We start from the raw sequence: 19,322 nt of genomic DNA on the forward strand, positions 1-19,322 counted from the left end.
AGGCCGGCCCAATTTGAATGGGCCGAGGAGTTCGGGGTCACCGACGAAGAGCTGGCCAGAGCGGTGAAACGCATGACGGCCCGGAACACAGCTCCGGGCCCGGATGGCATACCTGGCAGGGTCTGGGAGAGAGCCTTGCGCGTCCTCTCCTCCTGGCTGCGGCGACTCTTCGACAGTTGTCTGCGGTCGGGGCGCTTCCTGTCCCGGTGGAAGTGAGGAAGGATGGTCCTGCTCCGCAAAGGGGGGAAACCCGCGACGAGTCCCTCTGCATACCGGCCCGTAGTGCTGTTGGATGAGGTGGGCAAGTTATTCGAAAGAATAATTGCTGCCCGCCTCACCACGCACCTGACGTGTGACGGCCCGGACCTGGCCACGTGTCAGTATGGCTTCCGTGAGGGTCGCAGCATCATCGATGCGGTGCATCGGGTGCGCACCCTCGCGGAGGCCTCGGCCTCCCGGGGGAGGGGAGAGTTGCGCTGGGTGTCAGCTTAGAATTTAGAGTGATACCGCGAGGACCCGACAAAACGAGTTTCCTTTTTTTCTCTTTCCTTTTTTTGTGTGCGTGGAAGAGCCGTGTGAGCCAACTACCCTTTCCCGGCTACAAGTTGAGAAAACTACGTTTGGCGAGCTCAACCACATGTCCAGGTAGGGAAATAACAGGTAACAACAAATAGGTAGGGATCAAATTATATCACGAACAAGAAAGTTTAGAACACGAATCATCAAGAACCATCGTAAAACATGAACACTTGTAACAAGCGCTGAAACATACGAACTTAGAACACCAGTAGTAATAACGCGATCGAGCATCTTAAACCACGAACGATCATTTCAAACTAGACTCAGTGGTCATTAAATTGTGACTGGGTCAAAAGTAGCGTTGATGTTCGAATCCGCGCAATTCACGCAATACTATTTATAATGAAAGTGGTGTTTGCATTATATTCCGTATATCCAAACATGCGGACTATGTATTCAGGATAGTCCGTACACTATACAGCATCTCTTTGGTATAGTAGGGAATGGCATAAGAACGCCAACAAATTTTCTTTCGAGTCGCCAAAAATTATTCTCACAGATATCTTTTTTCGCAAAAAAGAACTTATTTACAAAATTTGGTCGATATCGTAACACGACTATTTTCCTAAGTTTCGCCCCGCTTGTAACACGTGAGCCGAGTGATATAGTGTAAATAATATCCGTTTTAATTCTAAATTAATTTCAATAAAAATTATACTTACTATAGATATACCTTAGTTCCGAAATGTCCCGGTGAAAGGAGACAAACCCCTCTCACACAAGCGGTATCCTTGTTAGTTTATTAGTTTCGGACATAAATAATAATGAAAAACTTTCAGTATTGTAGACATAAAGATGCAAAAAGTGGTATTGCACTGTTTTAATTTGATTTGTGCAAAGCTCTTATTTATTATTTAACAAAAATCTTTAACACTTTTGAAAACTATAACACTAACAATAACTTCTAAAGAAACAAACTTTACTTAAATACTATTTAAAAAACACAAAACATTTAAAACGACTTTTGCGACTTTATTCCGCCTAATTTCTAAACGCCCTTCTTTCGTCGAGGTCTCCAATCAACAACCCTCTTTTATTCCGCTTGCCGTTTCAAAGAAGAACGAATGAACGCCCGCTCGCACTTGCAATGTCTTGCAATGTCGGTAACTCTTATACAAATGACAAATAATTTAATAACATTTATTACCGACGTTCGGTCACTGACAGCTGTTTTGACATTTCCTCATTCCCACAGTATAATACATTGCATGCTTGATATTTGTGATGAAATGAAATAAAGTAAGGGGATCCTTTGCCTTTCCTTCACAAGCTCATCTGCATTATAGCAATTTGCGATAAATTATCCTAAATCGTATCGGTTACCCATGAACTCTTTTGGGATCAGATCACAAGAATTTCATATTAAATTCTAAGGGAGTTGAATTATTGGAGATAGATTGCTTATAGGAATTTAGTACAAGCATCGCGGAGGTTTGACAATGAGTACTGGTAATATATGTACACTATAAAACTCGTGAGTGTACCTATCACCCACCAACGAAGAAGCACCAGTATCCTAGTACGAAGACTTTTTCGCAATAATGCCTGATTCTGACGATACGCTTCCTTTTTTCCTTCTTGTTCTTTTGCCCGTCATGGAAATATTCATACATGAAAGATGTTAGGGTTTGGTCGAGCCCTGGTTATTGCACTTCGTGCCGTCTAAGTTCTATTGGAATTGAAGGACCACCCAATGTTTGTACGGATTGGGGCCGTGTAGAAACACTCACAAACTTGTATTAAAAATATAGGTTTTAATAAAGACGTGTGTATGTGTGTATAAACGGAGGTTGTGTGTGTGTGTGTTTTAGTGTGTCGAATATTTAAGTATTAAACTGATTCTGTTCTGTACTGATTGAACTCTGTACTATCTAACTATTCTCCTGTCTATACTGTTGTCGGTTTGTACTGTTAGTTCTCTAAACTGTTAGCTATCTGTCCAATTTGTCATCTTCTAGCTTCGTTAACACCTCTGTCCTCCCTTCCATTGCGCCCTTAGCGTGGTACTTTTCTGGAAGGGGAACAGAAGTTCCTACGGGGGAGGACGGCATTCCGGGGAGAATCCGGGTTTTTCCAAAATCCTATGACGTCAGTCCCGGTCCGCGGGACCCGTTACTTCTAAGGGTCAGATCGCTCTCTGACCTTCTAAGCTGAGAGATTTATGACATGACCTGTGTCACTGAAGCCAAAAATTCTAAAGACTAGTGCAGCAATAAACAGATCTGCTAAAAACTACAAATTGTCACGTACCATCGTAGTGCTGGCACGCAGATGGTACGGATACTAAATTATGGGGTTCAAAAGTGACCGCTTTCCCTCGTCATGTCGTAAACCTCATCTATGCGAAACTCTAACATGCCGCCCCCCTTGAACGCTCGATGCGCGTTCAATGTCCTAATCTATACTATCTATATACAATAACAAAGTAATACCTAACTATTACCTACAGTCTATGTGTATATCTAAATACTATCTGTGTATTGCAAACTGAAATCTCGAATACATTGTATCTATGTTTACAATTCTTATCTCTAGTTTATCCTAATGCTAATGTATGTATATTGTTACATTAAATTTTCTATTTGGTTACATTCGCATCTTCCTTCTCGTTAATAGGTAATATGCAAATCTTCGTAGCCGGTCGTTTATAGGTACCGGTCGCAGTCCTTATCGTGACGACCCGTACTTCTCCATCCTTGCCCTGGTGTACCTCTGCTACTCTGCCCAGACTCCATCGCAAGGGTGGTAGGTTGTCATCTTTGATGATAACGAGGCTGCCTTCTGTTAGTTGGTGATCTGATGAATGTCTCCACTTGTACCTTTGCTGAAGGCTGTTCAGGTATTCTTTGTGCCACCGCCGCCAAAAATGCTGAAACATTTGCTGTAGCATCTGGTACCGGTTTAGCCTATTCGATTTAATTTCTGTTAGGTTTTCCTCTGGCAGCGCACACAGTGCAGTGCCAACTAAAAAATGTCCAGGAGTCAAGGGAGTAAGGTCATGGGGATCAGATGAAATCGGACTCAAGGGCCGTGATTTTGGCAGGATTCTATTTGAACTAATAGCGTGTATAACTCTTCGTATGTTAATTTTTGCTCTCCTATGACTCTATTGAGGTGATACTTTGTTGATTTCACAGCGCTTTCCCAAAGACCTCCAAAGTGAGGTGCTTGAGGAGGTATTAAGGACCACTGTATCATTTTTTCATTTAAAAACTTTGAAACTTTCGAATTGTGTTGTTCACTAAGCAATAACTTCTGTAGGTCTGCGAATCTATTTTTTGCTCCGACAAAATTTGTTCCGTTGTCGGAAACAATACTCTGACAAAGGCCTCTACGGGAAATGAATCTATTGAGACATTTTAAAAACGCGTCAGTACTGAGGTCAGTGGCTAATTCAATGTGCGTAGCCTTTGTGGCGAAACATACAAATATACATGCGTACGATTTAATTGACGTTTTACTACGGGTACGATCTTTTGTCGTAAACGGACCTGCATAATCTATACCGCAGGTTGAGAATGGGCGAGAAGGTTTCACTCTATCTGCAGGTAGCTGACCCATTGGATATTCTATCCCACGCGGTTTTATTCTAAAACATCTCACGCAGCTTCGGAGTATTCGCTTTACATTTCTGGTGCAATTAATTGGCCAGAAACGTTCACGAAGAGACGCGACTACATGCTGACACCCTGCATGAAGGAGCCTAATATGCTCATTTCTAATAATCAGATCTGTCAACACGTGCTTTGCGGGCAGTACAATCGGATGCTTTTGATCGTAGGGAATGGACGCGTTTTTCAGCCTCCCGCCTACCCTAAGTATACCTTTTTTGTCTATAAACGGCGCTAACGATTGCAAATGACTTTGCTTCGGTATTGCCCTATCTTTCGCTAATGCATCTAATTCAGGCTGAAATCTGTCTTTCTGCGCTATACGGATTAAGCAGTGCTGTGCTGCTTGTAAGTTTGTTACTGTCAGCTGTATGTCTTCACGGTCTATACTATTGTCACTACGTTTTGTTCGAATTTTTCCTATGAATTTTAGGCAATATGCTACTATCCTCACTAATCGTGTATACTCGGAATACCGAAGAAATAATTCATTCGTATCGGAAACTACTGCTAATGTTACTACTGCTTTTAATTTTTCTTCAGGAACAACTGCTACTCCTTCTGTTGATTGCGGCCAATGTTTAGAATCGCCTGCCAACCACGAAGGTCCTAACCACCATAAATCATTAGTAATTAATGTTTTCGCGCTGCTACCACGAGAAATTAAGTCTGCGGGGTTATCTTGAGAACGTATATGTTTCCAATTGCTCAATTCTGTGATTGCCTGAATCTGCGTAACTCTATTCGCGACAAACGTCTTCCACCTACATGGATTACCGCGAATCCATGCAAGTGCTATTGTGGAATCGCACCAATAAAACTCTTTATCTATTTTAACGCGAAGCGCGGATTTCACCTTTCTTACTAAATCTGCTAATAATAATGCGCCACATAACTCTAATCTTGGTAACGATATTGTTTTAAGGGGTGCTACACGAGACTTTGAACACAAAAGCCTCGTTTCCCATCTATCTAAATCTATTTTTACTCGCAGGTAGACACTAGCCCCGTATGCCTTTTCGGAGGCATCTGCGAAACCATGTAACTCTACCTTTTTGTCCGCATGAAGTGCACGCCGCGGAATTGTTAATTCACTCAAATGCGACAACTCCTGTCTGTAAGTTGTCCATTGAGTGTATAGCTCTTGTGACACTGACTCATCCCAAGTTGTTTTCGTTTGCCACAACTGCTGCATTATCAGTTTGGCAGTGGTGATCACCGGACCAATTAATCCTAGAGGATCAAAAATTTGGGCTATTTCTGATAGTATTACTCTTTTGGTTACTCTATTAGGTTGCGATGAATTAACTCTAAAAAACAACTCATCTTTCTTAGGCGACCAATGCAAACCCAGTATTTTTGACTCAGAATCTTCGCTAAGTGTCCTATCCTGAGATTCTAATTCTGCGTTTCCCAATTCTATGCAATTGGTGGACCACTTTCTTAACGATAACCCAGCCTTATTTAATACGGTCGTTAAGTTTTCTTTTATCTGCATTAACTCTCTAACTGTGTCCGAACCTGTTAGTAAATCATCAACGTAGAAGTCATTGATGATTATTTGGCTGACAGTCGGAAATTCCTGTTCGCATTTCAACCCGATTTCCTGCAAAACGCGAGTGGCTAAAAAGGGAGCTGATGCTGTGCCGTACGTTACAGTATTTAATTCGTAAGTCTCTATGGGAAGATTTGGATTTGAACGCCACAAAATTCTCTGAAAGCATCGTTGAGACGGTTCTATTAATACTTGTCTATACATTTTCTCTACATCGGCTGTTATCACGTATTTTGGGATCCTGAAGCGTAAAAGAATTGCTATTAATTCACTTTGAACGGTTGGGCCTACATTTTGGGTGTCGTTTAATGATACACCTGTCGTGCTTTTAGCCGAACCGTCAAATACAACCCGAAGTTTTGTGGTCGTGCTATGTTCTCTAATAACGGCGTGATGAGGGAGATAAAAACTTGATCCAGCTTCTTCTACTACCGGGGTCGGAATTCGCGACATATGCCCTAACTTCTCATACTCTTTAATAAACTCTACATATTGGTCGCGCAGCTGCGGCTGTCTATTTAATTTTCTTTCTATTGATTTAAATCTATTTTCAGCCTGCTGCTGCGATAAACCTAATTCTTCTAATTTGCTATTAAACGGAATTCTTACTATATACCTGCCACTCTCGTCTTGTCGCGTAGTGGCTCTAAAAAGGGCTTCACAATCGTCTATTTCTAACCTAGATCGATCCTGAATGTTCTCTATTTCCCAAAATCTCTCAATTTGATTATGTAAATCTCTATTGGTGACGAGATGACACCGTTGAATCTTTTCAGTAAGGGGCCAACTAATTTTCCCCCCTAAAACCCATCCTAGCTGAGTTTTCTGCCAAAGTAAATTACTACCTGCTTTATGTTGCCCTACACATAATAGATGCCAAAATAGTCCTGCGCCTATGAGTACATCGATTGGCCTACATTTATTAAACTCAGGATCAGCTAATACTATGTGGGCTGGTTTAGAAGTCACAATACTGTCTAAAACTATACTTGGCATGTCTTGAGTTATCTCATTAAGTACAAGACACGCGAGGTTAGCGCTAAATTTATTGATCCTAGATCCTATCTTTATATTAACTCTATCTTTAATGTGACTTGCCTTGCCAGCTAACCCTAAAACTTGTATTTCTGTCGATTCGTAACTAATTCCTAGCTTTTTGCATAACCTATATGTAATGAAATTCGACTGCGATCCAGAATCTAATAACGCGCGGCACTGGATTTTTTGGCCTTGCCTATCTTCAATATGTATTACAGCCGTGGATAATACAGTCTGTTCTGATTTATTAATGTCCGAACTTGCGACGCATGCAATTGTTGTGTCGGCTTGAGAAGGACCTGCTTCTGCGGAAATGACTGTGGTGGGGTGTGAAACTAATACGCGGTGCAGCAAATTATGGTGTTTTTTGCCACAAATATCGCAATGTTTACGTGTGCATGCCTTTACGCGGTGGCCCTGTTGCAAACAATTAAAACAACTTTGAGATGTTTGGACTATTTTAGTTTTTTCATCAATGGAAAGACCTTTAAATTTATCGCACTTGCACAATGGATGCGCAGCACTACATGCGGGACAGGTAGTAGGTGCACTTGTTACATGGGTTGTTACGCGGAAAGGCTTGCGACTACCTGCGAGCCCTAAGGGAGGTTCAGTTTTTGGTACGGCTACCTGACTCTGATGCGTTATATTTTCTAAATATGATGATCGCTGTTCAAGGAATGTGGCAAAGGTTTGAAACGTAACCTTCTCTGCTGATATTACGCTCTTTTCCCATTCCCTTAACGATGCACCATCTAACTTTCTTGATAAAATTGGAACTATTAACGTATCCCATGAATCTACCGGTTCATTTAGCGACTTCAAAGCTGCTAAATGATTTCTTGCATCATCGATTAATTCACGAAGGGCGGTTGACGACTGTTTTTGGATTGCCGAAATATCTAATAATGCCGTGACATGGTGTTTTCGAAGGGTGGCTGAATTTTCATATCTCGATTTTAAAGCGTTCCATGATACCTGATAGTTTGACTCTGATACTCCTAACGATTGTATAACTCGGGCGGCAGGGCCCTTTAATGAAGAATTGAGGTAATGAAATTTCTGCACATCAGATAATTCAGTCTCGTGCACTAAACTATTAAATGTGTCCCGAAATCTAATCCAATTGCTGAGGTTACCGTCGAATGTTGGCAGATGTATGGTTGGCAATTTGACTGTAAGAGGTGCCTGCGAAGATGTGGGAGACGCGGATTGTCCTACAACTTGATTTGGTACTATACTAGGTGGTCGCGAATTTTCTATGAACGTTTCGATTTCTGCGATTATATTAAAATATGTCTCTTCAAAAGTTTCTCTATCTGCTGCGTGAGTCGCTTCAGCTTCTGTTCCCTGAGTTATGCGCTCGATTTTAGTTTGAATAACATTATAACTATCATATAACTTAATGTTTGCTTCTAACCGTTTTTGCAAAACCTTTAGTTGTGCTGTATGCCCTGATTCGCTAAAATATCTACTCAATCGAGTCAGAGCGGCCTTGACCATGCCACGATCACCAATAAGTTTTTTGAGCTCGGCCTCCATTTTACGCTATTAACCCAAATAGAAATAGGAATGGAATCTTACTTGACAGGAATGGACGTAACGATGACACTGCCTGAATGCGTGTGCTGGACCCGTAACTGTCTGTAGGATGCTGTGGGCTGCTGTAGACTGCTATAGACTGCTGTAGGCTGCTGTAGGCTGCTGTAGAACCCTTGAACCTTGGCTGTTGCTGCTGACTGGCGACGTTAATCGTGGCGTCGACACTTAATGGCTGATCTTCTCTCTTGTTTCAAGTTCTTCCTATACGAAGAACTTTCTTTCTGCTATACACACTGAGTCCGTTACACTATACTGTAACGCACTAACTATTGTCCACACATCAACTACTGTCCACACTGCTTCTAATAATCACGTGTGCTGAATTCTCCTGCTGATTGTCTTCTTTGCCTTCGATTTGCTGGACTGTCGTTGATTCGGTTGCTGCTCCAACTCGATTCAACTCCGGGATGCTGCGATATCCGGCTCGAAGGACCAATGTTAGGGTTTGGTCGAGCCCTGGTTATTGCACTTCGTGCCGTCTAAGTTCTATTGGAATTGAAGGACCACCCAATATTTGTACGGATTGGGGCCGTGTAGAAACACTCACAAACTTGTATTAAAAATATAGGTTTTAATAAAGTCGTGTGTATGTGTGTATAAACGGAGGTTGTGTGTGTGTGTGTTTTAGTGTGTCGAATATTTAAGTATTAAACTGATTCTGTTCTGTACTGATTGAACTCTGTACTATCTAACTATTCTCCTGTCTATACTGTTGTCGGTTTGTACTGTTAGTTCTCTAAACTGTTAGCTATCTGTCCAATTTGTCATCTTCTAGCTTCGTTAACACCTCTGTCCTCCCTTCCATTGCGCCCTTAGCGTGGTACTTTTCTGGAAGGGGAACAGAAGTTCCTACGGGGGAGGACGGCATTCCGGGGAGAATCCGGGTTTTTCCAAAATCCTATGACGTCAGTCCCGGTCCGCGGAACCCGTTACTTCTAAGGGTCAGATCGCTCTCTGACCTTCTAAGCTGAGAGATTTATGACATGACCTGTGTCACTGAAGCCAAAAATTCTAAAGACTAGTGCAGCAATAAACAGATCTGCTAAAAACTACAAATTGTCACGTACCATCGTAGTGCTGGCACGCAGATGGTACGGATACTAAATTATGGGGTTCAAAAGTGACCGCTTTCCCTCGTCATGTCGTAAACCTCATCTATGCGAAACTCTAACAAAAGACATTTATTAAAAGTCTTTTATCCTTACACTGTTGACGTGCTCTACCGGCTGATAATACAGAGATTCTGTTGAAACGATTGTTATGAAAATTAGCCTAAAAGAAACTGTTTTTATAGGACAGCGTTGAGGTAGTCAAAAGCCTCGGAAAGTTAAGGGCCATGACACATTTTAGTGCTACCCCCAACTTTTAAGAAAGTAGGTCTAGTTATAAAAGTATCTTCTCCTCCCCAATCTAAGGGAGGCAGACGAGAAAGTACACTGCCTCTATGTGAAGTCATCTGTATTGGCCAGCGACGAAAGAAAGTGTTGCGCTACTACGCAAAACTCAAAGAAAGCCGGCCATCAAGTCCGTCTGAGGATATCGCCATACAAGGCGATGACTCTGGCCGGGTATATCCCCCCCCCCCCCCCCTTCTTTTTTACGGTGGAGAAATCTTCTGAAGATACTCCGCGCCCCGGGTTATGTGGAATTTTTGCCCACTAAAACCCTCACAGTGGTCCTTCCACGATGCATGACTAGGGCCCCCGCGCCATTGAATATCATTCCGAGGAAAGCCGTAGAGATCTCCCCCATAAAACAAGCTAATCTTTACAGCGGTGTCCGAACTACATGAGTCCTCACCCAGGACGCCACTGCCCCTGCGATGATTCTGTAAGGGGAGACATAAAGCCTTCTCGGAGTCGCCGCTTCTCCACCGATACCAATATACGGCCCGGTAGGCCGTCAGCCTAACATCCACAGCTGGGGGAAAGAGGGTTTCAATCACGCGGCCGATGAACTGGGGGTACAGAGTTTCCGTCACGCGGGGCACCCATGGTCGTAATCAATCGAGTACAATCTTGTATGGACGTCCCTACGAATCATTCTTTAGCTTTTGGAAGAACTCTCCTGCCAGACCTGGACCTCACGTCGGCTCCTCATTCCGACGTCAACGGGCATGGATGTATGCAGCGAAGCCAGCAGGCTCTCTTGCAGGCATATTCACTACCAGTATCTGGCGGAGAGCGACGCGGCTGTCTATTGGCAATTGCGCACTAGAGTAGCCCTCACTTTTTTATTTTCAATTTTTCTTAATTGCACCCACTAAAATTTTGACACTTGGTGAAAAAGTGATAAATGCAAAATTTCAGCATGACTGGATAATAGAAATTATACTTTGAAAATATCAGTACATATTTTGTAATAAAAATATAATTCTTTACATGCGTAATACTAGCATTTGTATTTGGCATTCAAAAATATATACTGTAGGACAAATTTGCGTTGAAACAATTTTGCTCGGGAAAACACAGGAAGAATTTCCGGACAAACAAATAATAAATTTATTCATGTCAATGTAGTTTTACGAAACACATAAATTTCAATTTGTCCAATTTTATAATATTTTAAAGTAGATTTTATACGTTATAGAAAAATTATATGCATAATCCAACCGTTCTCTCCATTGCGAGGACAGTCAGGATAGAATTCCCATACTCTTTCGTGCTGAATAAGGCATCCGAAAACTAAGCTTCGTACTCTCAAAAGAGAGTAAAAACTAGAGTAAAAATTAGAGTAAAAACTCTAATGGGCGACCGTGATATTTACCTCGTTCTCTCTCAATAAAGCACTGCATGTATCTGCCGCGTTTGCGGCCACGAAACCGATACTTATATTACCGCGTTGCTAGAGATTCGCGATTTATCAGCAAAGTTGTGTTGCTTCGCGCGGCCCGCTCTTGCGGCTTCGCGAACGCCCCGTGGTTCGGTGTTGTTACAATACAAAATTATTAAATTTTAGCATTAAACTTGATATGTAACGTACACTGCGGTGCAGAACTATAGCACCACCTATATTTTTAGTAGATTCTGACTTCGGAATAACAATACATAAAAATCATCCATATGAAATTGAAGAGTATAGTGAACAATGAACTTCAGTAAAAATTTGTTGATATTACTTTATTATATAAGAAAATATAACATGAAAATTGATTATTCATCGTTGCATAACTATAGCACCATCTCAATAAATGTCAAATATATACACATAAATATGATTTTAATAACTTGTAGGGCCTCCTTGTTTTGTTATAAGTTGGAAAATTCTATCTGGCATGTTCTTAACGAGTTTCTGAAAAATTCGTTGGCCAATTTCACTACATGCTTTTAGTATTGCGTTTTTTGGTTCTAAAATATTTTCATACTGTCGATTTTCGACATAAACTTTTCGGACAATAATGGCCCAAATATTTTCCATCGGATTTTGGTCTGATGAACATGCTGGCCATTTAATAATATTAATTTTGTTTCTTTCCAACCATGATACTGTTTTCCGACTGATGTGTACAGCAGCGTTGTCCTGTTGAAAAATTCAATAATTGCATCATGTGCGTTTATAAAAGAAAACAGGTTGTCTGATAAAATTTTGGTGTACTCATTGTGAGGTTAGTTTTTACAATAAAATGGGTTGGTACGAGTGTTGTATGAATGAGATTGGTAAGAGTGCTGAGTGAGTGAAATTGGTAAGACTGATATATTTTTTGGGTTGGCAGGAGTGTGGTAGATTGAAGAAGAACCGGTGAGAGTGGGTGAAAGATGTCCGCGGAGTGTGCCGTAGAAATAAGCATTAAACTTTAGAATTCAAACTATGTTTATTAAATATATATAAATTAAATATATAAATATGAAATTAACAGTCATCAATAACATTATTCCCCCATACTCATCACTACCCATGTTTTTCGATGGAAAAGTCAATTACAACATGCCATCAATGCAAAAGGCACACCAAACCATAACACTTCGCCAAAATTTTTTTTTAAAAGTATTGTGGTTCCTTTCGGAGATCTCGCCAATATGAATTATAACCGTCCGGACCATCAAGATTAAACTTTTTTTCATCTGAAAATATAACCTTATTATCAATGATAGAAGTTTAAGTAAATTAGTGTAAAAAGATTTTGACGTCTAAGGTTAACTTATGCTTTTCCAGTCGCGATGTACATGGTGTGTTCCGAAAGTAATGCGAATGATTTTTTTTAAAGGAATTTATTGAACCAATTCTTACAAATACTCAAAATTCTTCAAAGTACTGCCCTTGGGCTTCTACATATTTTTGCCAGCTACTCTGCCATGAACGGTACGCATCGTTTAGGGGGTCGGTCACGACCGCTTGGATGTTTTGTATCGACGAAAAACGAGTTCATTTCAGGGGTGTCTTGATCCGAGAGAACAAAAAAAAATCTATCGATGCCAGGTCAGGACTATAGGGGGGTTGGGGCAGCGTCAACATCTGGTTTTGGGTCAGAAACTCACGTACTCGCAGCGCGTTGTGGCAAAGCGCGTTGTCGTGATGCAGTATCCAGGTACCGGAGATGTGTTTTCTCGTCCTGGCGACCCTTTTTCGCAGTCTTTCCAGCATATTCACTTAGTAGGCGGTGTTAACTGTCTATCCTTCAGGAAGAAATTCTTTATGTACTGTTTGACGGACTGTTTTGCTGGTTGGTGGCCGCCCGAAGCGTTGATCGTCGTGAACCCCCTCCCGCCCTTCCTTAAAGGCCTTTAACCACCTCGAAACTTGTGAGCACGACAGAACAGAGTCCCCATAAGCCTCACGAATCATTTTATTTGTCTCCTCAAGAGATTTGTTTAGTTTAGCACAAAAACGTTATCGCGTATCGTTGTTCCGATTGTCGACTTCACTTTTCCCGTGACACGGTCACCAAACAGGGGTTCACAAAAATTCATATCCTGTCCCTTTCACGGCTCGGAGAGCCCTGGGACCGGGTTCGTTGGAAAGCTTAGGATTCCCCCCATCTAGCACAAGTGGTCCGATCCCCCTCCGACCAACAGGAGCGGCGCAGGAATTTCGTTCGCATTACTTTCGGAACACACCATGTATGTTCGCTCGAGCGTATTCAAGCCTCGCAACACTATGTCGTGGTAGAAGTTTTAGTGCAGATTTTAATTTCTGCTTCTCCATGTTGGGATTACTTTTCAAAACTCGACGTACTATCCACTGTGAAATATTTAAATTGAGTTTCTTTTTAATTTGGTTACAGCTGTTTTAGATGTTACTGGCTGCTTCTACAACTGCTCGTTCGATACGGGGACTCAATTTCTTCTTTGGACCATCCTTTTTATTATTGCCATATTAATGGAATTATTTAAAAAAATCAAAATGACTTTATGTAAGCGCCCTAGCCTACGAGCAATTTCTCGAACACTAATTTTATCCTCCTTAAACACCAAAATTTTACCCTTCTCCTCTTTGGTCAAATATCTACCACGTGGCATTGTTCAACAAAGAGTATTGTCAAATCTTTATTTGTATTTTAATAAGAATGTAGTTATTTAGCTTCAGTGAGTTTGTAGTTGAATGGATGGAGAGATGTTAATTTAATGACATTGGTGCTATAGTTACGCAATAAGCCAAAATCACATTTTCGATTATATCGTTTCTAATAAAAGAGCAACTTTATGACTTTATATAAACTTTATTGCGACCCACACCATTTCATCTCTTGCAATTGATTTTTTGCATTTTAACTCAGAATTGAAGAACAACTAAAATAGTAGATGGTGCTATAGTTATGCACCGCAGTGTAGCATTTGATCCACCCAATAATGTGACTTACAATCGTGAAAAAATTCTTAATCAACAGGTGTAATTCCTTTAATTGCACGTATTCTACATCATTATGAAGATATTACACTTCGCACAAGTACAATTTACGCGTTAAGATCCTCCGTGCGTCGAATACTGCCACCAGTACGCGCCCATAACGCGGATCAAATGCGATATCTGACTCAAACGGCATATTTTTTTACAGGCACCTTTGGACCTTCAAATTCTTTTTTTTAAATAAGTTAGTGTAAAAAATGTAATATAATACAATTTCCAGAATATTACGTATAAAAATCAATTGTGCACCGAACGGAAGGTATAAAATGTACGTATAACTTCAACGACAATAATATTTTTTCCACAAGGGAAATTAAAAATTCCAATTTATCCGTATTTTGTCTTTTGACCTATAGTTTACATGTGTAAAATTTGATCAAAATAGTACAAAGTTTTATTTAAAAAATTTGCAAAATAATGTTAATTTTTAACATATTTTTTAAACAAATAAATTTTTCAAAAATCCACTTAGGCCATATTATTGGCCTTCTAAAACAGAAAAATTTGCACTTTTAATTTTTTGTCTAGGCCTAATAGTTCCTGAGATATTCGAGAAAATATGTTTTGCAACCCCAACTTTGGGGGCCATTTTCACCCCTTCAGCATGAACGATGGCCGATAAAAAAAAATACGTGTCAAATATTTTTTTGCGTTCTATATCATACTCAAAGCGCATCAAAATCGGCGATTGGCGATTGGGTAATGTCCCTTGTTAGACTAGTGTGGGACTAAGAGGCGCGTTGGCTGTCGTGGCGAGCGCACGTGTTCGGGGGTCGCTCCGCGATAAATTACAATTTTGGTGGGAAAAAGTGGTTTAAGTGTGATAAATAATGTTGTGAAGTGAGGGGAGACCGTGGGGGAAGTGGGCGGTGAAATTTTGTGAAAATCGGAAGTGGAAATTTCGGTAATGGCGACCTCCACGCGACGCGAGGAAAAGCATGGGGTGCAAACCCATGAGTAATCGAAAGTGAGGAAACGAGTGTTCGGACCGACCGCGGAATAAAATAAATATGTGCGCGACTTAAATACGATTATTTTTATGTATCGCGAGTGAAATAGTGCAATTTAAGGGTGAAAGCTGCGCTCGAAGAAGGACTTGCGTGAACACGTGGTCGTGAGACATGTAGAAGTTGCAAGAGAAAGTCGTAGAAATTAGATTAATTAATTATAATGCAAATGTCATTAGGGATTTAGAGTGCGGGAAAGGGCGAATGAGGCATACTGAATGCACGCGGTGATTAGTTTGAGCTATTTTTGTATTTTCTTGATAGTAAATAAATAATGGCGTCGGTCAAGCATGCTTCGATATATCGTACGAACACGTGGGCATCTCCGCGCGAGGGAAAGCGTAGAGCGTAAAGCCCGGTTCGCAAACATCCAGCATAGCCGGGGAAGGGTCGCTGCAGGCGCATGGAGAGCGGCCCTTAAGGACGAAGCCTAAAGGCGAAGCGAAGGCACGCGGCAACAAGTAAGATGGCGGAGGAAGGATCGCCGCAAGCGCTTGGAGAGCTGCCTTCAGGGACGAAGCCTATGGGCGAAGCGGAGGCACGCGGTAACAAGCAAGATGGCGGAGACATGGCGCGTTTTTCAAATGGTAAGCGGACTGGCTGAAGCAAGAAGACAGGGAGGAGGAAAAGAGGAAGAGGCGAGATGACACGGAACGAAGTGAAGGAAGGAAGAAATAAATTGATTAATTAATTAATAAATAAATGAAGTGAAGTGAATGAGATTAATAATAATAATAATAATAATAATAATAATATTAATTAGTTCATAATTACCGAATAAATTATTATAAATAGTGAAGTGATTAGTAGGTTAATATATTAATAAATAATAAATAATAAATAATTAACAGATAGGCAACTAACTCGGTGTAGTGTTAGGAAAGTGTTGTGAGAGTGCAGTGAAGTGCTAGGAGTGTTGCGGGTACAGGGGAGTATACGTGACCACGTGCGCGAGTGCAGAGGAACAGTGCAAAGCGGGAAAATGACGGAAAAGTGTTGAAAGAACTGTGGAAAACGCCCCAGCACTCTGGTAACTCCGAAGACACAACGATGGTGGAGAAAAGGGTCCGCATTAAGAATATCCAGAATATCCAGCATGGCGAGGGAAGGAACGCTGCAAACACTTGGAGAGCGGCCCTAAAGGGTGAAGCAAAAGGATGCAGCAATAAGCAAGACGGCGGAGGCACGGCGCGCTTTTCAAACGGCAAGAAGAGGGGAAGAAGCAAGAGGACAGCGAGAGGGAGAAGAGGAAGAGCAGGAGTAGAAGAAGCGGCGAAACAAAATAGACACGACCGATCAAACGACTCAAACCCGCAAGGGAGGAAACCGGTGTCAGCCTGGTCATAGCACCATTAGGGGGCACAAAACGGTGACCAACGGAGCGGGGGAGAGGAGGGAGAGAGGTCAAATTGAACCAAACACCCTTCCGATTAACTGCTGATTCAGCAAGGAACCCAGTCGTCAGCCTGGTCATGGCACCATTAGGGGGCGACAACGGGGACCGAGTGGGATCGGCGGGAGAGAAGAAGGAGAAAACAAGACACGATCGATCGAACTACTCAAACTTGCAAAGGAGGAAACCGGTGTCAGCCTGGTCATAGCACCATTAGGGGGCACAAAACGGGGACCGACGGAGCGGGGGTGAGGAGGGAGAGAGGTTAAACTGAGCAGAGGATCCTTCTGATCAACTGCTGATTCAATTAGGGACCCAGTCGTCAGCCTGGTCATAGCACTATTAGGGGGCGACAATGGGGACCGAGGGGATCGGCGGGAGAGAAGAAGGAGGAAACATAAGGAAATTTGGCTGGCACCTAAACGGCGGCAACAAATGAAAGCAGCAACAATGGCGGGCAACGCTATGAGCGACCCGAAGGCTTGGCAGACTTTTTAATCGGAAAATACTGGAACGAGGAACTTGAACGTCAGCCTGGTCACAGCACCATTAGGGGACGGATTGAGAACCGAGGGAAAGTGCTGGAAGAGAGAAAAGAAATAAATACCGAGAGCAATGGGCTCATGTAGCGTTGTGGAGAAAGACTGGGGCGAAGTAGGAACAAAAGGGGAAAAGCGGGCAGCGAAAAGGGGAAAAAGAGATAAGCGGAGTCCTAAGCGAGAAGCGGAAGTCGAAATTAGGCGCGGGGCGGAAACGCAATCATGCGAGCGAATATCAACGAATTTGCGCAGGGGGCGGGGATGAGAGGAATATTAGAATACGTTACACATATATTATGTCATACTATATATTTATACTCTATATGTACATTTTACGTGTCACTTATTACATATTTATCTATCTGCTGTTATTTACATACTTATTCATTATATTACTTCATTAGGTCTAACAGCGGCGGTATTAGTATTGATGACGCACACAGGGAATCGCATATGAACAAATAGGGGGAGCAGGAAAGAAACAGCGCGGGGGGGGGGGGGGGGGGGAGGGCCGAAACAGAGGCAAGAGTAGAAACGAATAGCGTTAATTAGGCATAGGGAAGGAAAGATTGTAAAGCGCGGAGATATCTACCTATTAATCGACGATCGAGGGGGCGGGGGGCTGGGGCGGGGACGGAAATACGGAAACGAAATATGAGCGACAGGCAACACGCAGGGGATGGGCAGTAGAAAATAGACTACAGATCGACACTTAGGTGGGAAATGGTGGAGGAGGTCGCGGTTTTACCGTATGTTCGAGCCCACCGGGAGGCGGTGCCGAGGGGGCGTTACAAGGTCAGCTGGAGGTCAGCGCATTTTGCCCGGGAGCCTCCCCTAGATCTTGACGCAGCCCCTAGGACCAAAACCCTTTGGTTGAGAGCATCCATTCCCCACACATGGAACACGTACGCGAGGGGGAGGGGGGTAGTCTTTCTTTCACAACTGCGAGCGATGGCCTAGACCAAGGGGACTATGTCGTTTCCGGTACGGAAGCCTTGGCGGGTTGCCGCCACCCTCCGTCCCTCGGGGCGGGGGCGGGAGACAGTTTTAGTGAGTAGGACGTGGAAACCGCCCCTCCCCTAGGGACGCCGGAAGCGGGAGTCTCACACTATCTGGGCTATCTTCCCAGATGTCCGTTACTGGATTTCTGTCTTCCTTAAAAAAAAAAAAAAAAAGGTACCGGGTGCGCCAGAAGGGTCGCTTCAGCAAGTGCTTCCTTTACCTGGGTGAAAGCAAGTTCGGCTTCTTTCGACCAGGCAATACGAGGATTACCACGAGCAGGTGCACCCTTTAATAAATCTGTTAATGGGACTTGTAATTTTGCGGCGTTAGGGACAAAGCGACGATAAAAATTAAACATCCCTAAAAAACGTCGGAGTTCTTTTATATCTTGAGGTTTTGGAAAATTTCTGATGGCATCTACTTTCTCTGGATTTGGAGCAGTACCTTTACTGTTTACTGTATAACCAAGAAAATCTATTGAAGTTTGACCAAATGTACATTTAGCAGGATTAATAATGATACCGTATTTTTGAAGTCTATTGAAAAGTTGGCGAATGTGATCTAAATGCTCTTCTTCATTACGCGAAGCTATTAAGATATCGTCTAGATATGCATAACAAAAATCTAAGCCAAATAATACTTCATTAATAAACCTTTGGAATGTTTGAGCCGCGTTCATCAAACCAAATGGCATTTTGACGTACTCAAACAAACCAAAGGGGGTAGTAACTGCTGTTTTTTCTATGTCTGAAGGTTCTATGGGAATCTGATGATATGCTTTAACAAGATCTACTTTGGAGAAAACAGTTTTGCCATGTAATAAACTAGAAAAATCTTCGATATGCGGCAAAGGGTAACGGTCAGGTACTGTACGTGCATTTAGTGCTCGGTAATCCCCGCACGGCCTCCAACCTTTGGCCTTTTTAGGAATCAAATGCAAAGGCGAAGCCCACGGGCTTTTCGAAGGTCTAATTATACCTTCGGCCAAAAGATGCTCGAATTCCTCTTTTACTATTTTTAATTTATCAGGTGCTAACCTACGTGGTTTCGAAAACACGGATGGTCCCTTAGTCGTTTTAATGTGGTGTGTAATGTTGTGTTTTGTGCCTGTATGTGTACGTGTGGAAATGGTGATATCTATGAACTCTGTGA

At 42.2% G+C, this 19,322-nt stretch overlaps 1 protein-coding gene across 7 annotated transcripts in view; it reads right to left on the reverse strand.

The window, feature by feature from the left end:
- Window positions 1-19,322, reverse strand: part of LOC100877418 (uncharacterized) — a 37,196-nt gene that overhangs the window by 3,516 nt on the left and 14,358 nt on the right. For 2 of the 7 annotated variants that reach the window (XM_076542097.1, XM_076542098.1), the window contains exon 5: window positions 11,527-11,904. The exons of 1 other annotated variant lie outside the window; for it this stretch is intronic. In XM_076542097.1, coding sequence (XP_076398212.1) covers window positions 11,605-11,904 — 300 coding nt within the window. In that variant the 3' untranslated portion in view covers window positions 11,527-11,604. Of the gene's footprint in view, window positions 1-11,526; window positions 11,905-18,289; window positions 18,320-19,322 lie in introns of those variants that run through there. 4 more of the 7 variants (XM_076542094.1, XM_076542093.1, XM_076542095.1 and 1 more) reach the window with 4 other exon arrangements.

The sequence above is a fragment of the Megachile rotundata genome, chromosome 2 (assembly GCF_050947335.1).
Source record: "Megachile rotundata isolate GNS110a chromosome 2, iyMegRotu1, whole genome shotgun sequence".
Taxonomy (NCBI): Eukaryota; Metazoa; Arthropoda; class Insecta; order Hymenoptera; family Megachilidae; genus Megachile; species Megachile rotundata.